Source organism: Notothenia rossii (genome assembly GCF_949606895.1).
Source record: "Notothenia rossii genome assembly, chromosome: 10".
Classification (NCBI taxonomy): domain Eukaryota; kingdom Metazoa; phylum Chordata; class Actinopteri; order Perciformes; family Nototheniidae; genus Notothenia; species Notothenia rossii.
The window spans coordinates 58,352,857-58,359,126 of NC_136908.1; the positions used below are offsets into that span (position 1 = coordinate 58,352,857).

The 6,270-nt window shown below is 41.1% G+C and overlaps 1 protein-coding gene across 1 annotated transcript; it reads right to left on the reverse strand.

The window, feature by feature from the left end:
* Positions 1-543: 543 nt before the first annotated feature.
* On the reverse strand, positions 544-4,784 carry LOC307023396 (aldo-keto reductase family 1 member B1-like). Its single transcript, XM_079656627.1, has 5 exons — positions 4,577-4,784; positions 2,544-2,711; positions 2,063-2,179; positions 1,042-1,119; positions 544-783 (listed from the first exon to the last, which is right to left on the reverse strand). The coding sequence occupies exons 1-5, from the start codon at positions 4,640-4,642 to the stop codon at positions 628-630; spliced, it is 585 nt and encodes a 194-aa protein (XP_079512753.1). The 5' UTR covers positions 4,643-4,784; the 3' UTR covers positions 544-627.
* Positions 4,785-6,270: the final 1,486 nt, after the last annotated feature.

Below are 6,270 nucleotides of genomic sequence, written 5' to 3' on the forward strand. Positions count from 1 at the left end.
ACAATTGCATGTTTAATTCACTACCCTGGAAGTTAATACAGTTGTTAAAGTTGGAACGGCCTGTGGACAGCCGTTCTTCCTTGCATGTCAGTCGCCGACACCTTCTTACAGAGGACAGGCACATCTAGCTGCAGCACGACCCGTATATTTCTGCACGCCGTGTTCTCAAGACATATATTTTTTTAACATTTTCAACATGGTGGATAAATCCTTATATGCTCCCGGCAACACACTGAACGTCAACTTTGCCTCCTTATTACACACACCCCTACTTTAGTGGGAACAATGAGTCTGCTTCTTTGATGCACAGAGGAATAAACGCAGATCATCCTCTGGCTGCAGCCTTGACCGGTACTTGCTTTTGATCAAAGTCAATGCGGAAAACCTGCACTCACACAGGTAGGTGGAGGTGAAGGGAATGAGCACTTTTACAGCCTTTTTGGCGAGGTGGGGGAACTCGGTCTCCACAGACAGCCACAAGTGGGCAAGTGTCACTTTACTCGTCTTTTTGTCGTTCTTGTGTGTCTCACGCTGCGCCTCCCCTGAAGCTCTCTGGCGCCCCCAGGGGAGGCACGCCTCACACTTTGAAAACCGCTGCTTTAGATGTACTCTCTTCTTCCTTCTACATTATGTTGTGCTGTCACACTCTTTGTTTTGTACCTGGTGGTTGGCAGGCTTGTATTTGAGGCCTGGTTTGTTGAGGAGTGCTTCGATCTGGTCTTTGTTGAAGTTGGAGATGCCGATAGCTTTGACCAGCCCAGCGTCCACCAGCTTCTCCATGGCCTTTGAGACACATTACATACTGTTGTTAGTATACTTCCAGTTTTGCATCCTATTTTTGTTTGATTTAAGCTGCTAGAAAGTCAGCTGGACTGTCAGCTCGCCACTTAAGATTCAAGATTCAAGGCTTTTATTGTCATTAGGTCACAGGCTCCTCCAACAGTGCAACACAATAAACAGATACAATTGTGCTAGTAAATACAATCAAATAGAATAGAAGTAGTGCCATAAGAGTCTATATACAAGTGATACATAAATTACCTCCCAGGTGTCCAAGAACTCGCTGCCATCAGGAATGAGCTGGTTGTTGGCATCAACGGGAAAAATATTATCCCCAGGCTGCATTGGAAAGAAAGTCAGAACTTAATGTTGGGTAATATGTGTTTTACTCTTCTTTTTTTTTAAAGGTGACCTATCATGCAAAATGCACTTTTGTACGTCTTTTATACATGAATATGTGTCCCAGGTGTCAGGGAACTCACCAAGTGTCAGAAAACACAACCCTCTCCCTTTTCCTCCATACCCAAATCTCTAAAAACGGTGCTTTAACGGATCTGATACAGACTGATCCAGATTTGAAAATAGTGTGACGTCAGTGACGAGGAGCTCCGCCTATATGGCCAACTCTCCACCCATCAGGGGAATGAGAGGTTGCCTGGCATGGTAACAGCATGGTAACAGCATGGTAACAGCATGGTAACAGCATGGTAACATGACGCTCGTAACTCGGCCCCCTCCTTTGCAGGGGGGCGTGGTCAGCTGCAGCGCATGCAAAGACAGGGCTGGAGGAGAGGAAAGTAGAGCGAAATGAGGCATGGCTAAAATGCAGGATCTGTTTGGTATTTTGAAAAAGAAAACGTATAAATACACCTTGTATGGCCCTACAATATATTATTCAAATATAGCATGATAGGTCTCCTTTAAGGTATCCTGTTAAAGGTGGAGTCAGTGATTCTTATCCAAAATACTTTTGGGAATATTCTCCTAAGAGTCCACCGTCCATTTGGCCCTCTACAGAAGCCCTAAGATTCAAGATAATGATGTTTTGTGTGCAAAGTTGTCCAACACCTGAGTTTATCTTCTACTAGTAACTTTTTTATCCTGAGCTGAATTATTTAAAGTCTTGCCTTCATTTCTCAAAAGCCAACTAATTCTTCCTTTCTTCTCTTGAGCTCTCTCAAGCTATCTTACACATGAGACATATGCTATGAGGTTGAGCTGGACCAGAACCCTATCCTGCTCTTGTTGTCTGTATAGCCAGGACAGGAGTATAGCACCATACCTTGGCTCCCATAGGGAAATGCATGAGGTAAAGGTCCAGGTAGTCCAGCTTCAGGTCAGAGAGCGTCTTCTCACAGGCTGTCCTCACCAGAGATGGGAGGTGGGAGGTGCACCACAACTATGAATACAACATATTGGAGGGAAGTGTAAAACGGGGGGAAACTGGGCCTAATAACACATTTTAAATGTCGTTATGCGTTTTCCCAAATTAGGCATGGTGTATTATAACTTTGTCATCCTTGTGACCAGCTGATGAAGAAGAAGAAAGGATCCTAATTATCAAAAGGGTATAGCTGCCCTCGAGCAAATTGGCCTATTCTCAGTATTAAAAAGCCTCTACTGTAAGTGCAATATAAATCCTTTATGTTTGTGATAAGCTTGTTTTTCCTTGGCTTCTATGGAGGCAGCTATATGATAAGACAATATGACATGTTTCTCTACCAGGACAAAAAACAATACTGTATTTTGTATTAATGCCCTACCTTACTGACGATGAACAGATCCTCCCTCTTTACCACTCCTTTGTCGATCATGGCACAAACTCCATCCCCAACTTCTCCTTCGTTCTGGTAGACATACGCACCATCAATGTGCCTGTATCCCACATCTATTGCCGCCTTTACAGCCTCACAGACCTTCCCTGGGTCTGACTGGAGACAAGAGGGTGAGACAGATAATCATTCATATGTGTGGCAGTGGTTTTCCTGTATCAGTTAATGAGTAGAAATGATGAGGAATTAATTATGGGCATGTGGTTTTGTATATTGGTATCAATATTATGCAGTGCAATCTTTATAACCCGTAATAAACCAAGGTTGATCGTGTTGCAATTTCACATCTTGGCATTTTCAGTATAGCACATAAACCCCTGTTGATGATGCCATCTGTGGATTTCCAAATAAGAGCATGCAGTCATATTTGCCTTATAGATATATACTGTAAGTGGTTATTTTTTGACCCAGTGAGGTGGTTTTCTTGAATTTTTTAATTACATTTTTGTATCATTTCATATTCCAGCTATTCCTCAAAAAATATGTTTTGGATATCATGCCATTCACATTTTGAATTTAAATTTTAAGAAATTGTAGTTTTTGTATTTTTACCCCAAGCTTCCATAAGTGGGTCAAAAATGACCTGCATGCATTTTCTATGGAATCCTATGGGAACCTTTGATTCTTATCACCTGTTGCTGTCAGGAATAGATTCACTGTGGACCACACAGACGACATCACAAGTGACACCTCTCAGGAAGATTTTTTTACACAGCAAGATCTGATACCTGTCAGTATAATAATAATAATAATAATAATAATAATAATAATACATTATATTTTTATAGGGCTTTTCAAGGACTCAAAATCGCTTTACAATATAAGGGAAGGTTAGGGTGGGGGGGGGTGGGCTATGAGTAGACAAGAGGAGAAGAGATGAGTTTTGAAAAGGGACTGGAATACTGTGAGGGTCTCAGAATAGCGGAGATCTTTGAACTATAGCCTATGTTCAAAACGTTTTTTTTCAAAATGTAAAAATATTGTCTAAAATTATAAATTGTGAAAAATGAAATTTAAAATATTTATAATGTGAACCAAAGTAATTGTTCTTAATCAAAATGACAAAAATGGCATAAAAACACATATCATTCTAATACGGGTCCTTTTAGACCCACTTATGGAAGAGTGTAAGGTCCAGTCACTCGGGCATCTTGTTGGGGAAATATTTTCCAAGGTCCATAACTTTGACCCAGTTGATCAGTTCATTCTGTCCTGACTGAGCACACACACCTGTAACCTTGGCTGCTGTGCTCTCAGTGTTCTTTCTCCCTGTTCCTACCTGTTGGCGTCAGCTGATAGAGGTGTAATGATTCTATCTTGCTATGCACAATGTTGATAATTCTCTCTGAACTAGCTAAATACATGGGTCTGGGGTAGAGTTCTTCAGAATTGACGTGGCAACTCTACCGTGAAGTCAGAACCTCTGACTCTTTGACTTGTGATGTGAATCCTTTGGCCGAAGCTCCAAATAAACCATCAGTGTTTGACATCAAAGCTCCAACTCTCCCCGTGTCTCTCTGAGTCCTGACTTTCCATTGCTACAGAAGTTTCCCTTACACACTTAAAGGATCAGATTAAGGTAACATGCATTCAATTATAATGATAAATATTTGAACAAACCCATTTACATTTTATTGGGGTCTTTATTTGTTATGTTATGTCACTAACACTTCCTTCCATGCGTTGGGATGTATCAAGTGAGCACTGGGACTGCTTACATCTATTACAAAAATAGTTTATATCTTATTAGCAACTAGTTTAGCACAGCATTCTGTAATTACATTTAGCTCTTGAACCTAGTTTGCAGTAGATTCAAGTGACAAAGCAGTAACATGAACAACATGGACAATTCAGATCATAGAACCCATGAAATGCACTTGTTCAAGTACTGATAAAAACAGCAGAGACAAAGTCCAACACCTCTATCTGTCTAAGTATTATACGGATAAAACAATCAGCCTTACCCTCCATGTTCCCAGACCCACTATAGGCATCTTCGCTCCATTGTTGAGAGTAACTGAGGGGATCATGTTGGCACTTCTGTTGCAGCTCTGGCAGAATCAGACTGTTCTTGCTACACCGAGGAGGGGGTTTTATGTGCACAAGCCAGGGAGAGGGGGGTGGAGTTAATTCCAGGAAGGAGGTGGTCCTATGTGGTGGATAGGTCTTGTTTTGTCTTTCATCGGGATTAAGGAATATCTCGTGGAAAGAAATATGCGTCAGAGAGGAGAATGAATCAGCAGAAATGTTGCAAGTCATTGATAGTAGTTGATCAGCCAAGAGGACGCAGTCTGTGTTAAAGTTATAAGTGCTCTCATTGCTTTTACAGTAGGACCCTAGAAACCGGTTAATGAAGATATGATCAGGAGAGGACCAAAGTGTTTTTAATGTGTGGTCAGTTCTGCGTTTTACATCATTTTGCAAGCGATTTAATTATTGAAGAAGAAATAACCCATTATTTCTCTTATGAATGAGTGGACTATGCAATAAAACACACCTTAGGGTAATTTCAGTACACGCATTAATACTTGTTGATACAAAGACTGGGTTGGTATTATAGCAAACTTTAAATATTGTTTTTAATTTGACAATATTACACTTGTATTTTGGCTCTTGTACCTCTGTTACATTGCATATTAGAAAGTTATAGAAAAACGGCTAGTGTATTTATTTAATCAAAAATAATGAAATCAACCCAACATTTCCACTAAAGGCTAAATCTTACTTAAAATCTCTGATATTGTGGTTTCTATTATTTCTTTACTATTATTAATGTAATTTACAAATTCTTTGCATTTCTTTTTATTTAGTATTTAATTGTAACATAACATATTTCTCATTAAGAAACAAAGTTGAAGCTCTGGAATAAAACATAATTATAATCTATTAAGAGTTTGTGCATGAGCAGGTTAACGTCCACGATGCACTCAGGAAACTTGACGTGTGTGTGTGTGTGTGTGCGTGTGCGTGTGCGTGTGTGTGTGTGTGTGTGTGTGTGTGTGTGTGTGTGTGTGTGTGTGTGTGTGTGTGTGTAAAAAAAAGTACATTCGCTGCTTTCACACCAAGTACTTCGCCGTACTTAGTGCCGGCATTTAGTGCCCCGGCACTTATTACCCCAGGGCACTAAGTACCAATCGCGTTCACACCGGACAACTTTTTCCTGAGGGAAGATTACGCAAATGAGCCGCTCATGTCACTTCTTCTTCTTCTGCTTTGGGTTTACTGGCAGGCCGCAAACAACTTCACGGCGTATACTGCCACCCGAAGTCCCCGGAGTTGGGGACTGGCTTCAGTAGAAGCTGCTGGGACTCCCAGCAGCTTCTACTGAAGCCTTCCGAGTAAATCGCCAGAATGCCGACACCTCCTCATCTCCACCGCTCCCATGTTTTCTTTTGTGTTGTCATAAGTTAGTCGCTCTGCGTTTCTGCGCTGGGCCAATGCTAATGCTAATAATGCAATGCAAGGATAATAAAATGGCGGCTTCACAAAACGTTTTGGGAGTTTTACAGGGCGTGGTTTGCAATTCGCCCAGCCAATAGAAATTGGTACTTTTTTGGTACTTTTTTGGTACCACCTCTCTAGCAGGCACTGACAATGGGGGTAAAAGTTCCCGGCACTAAGTACTCTTTTTGGTGTGAACGAGACATCAGGGGTACTA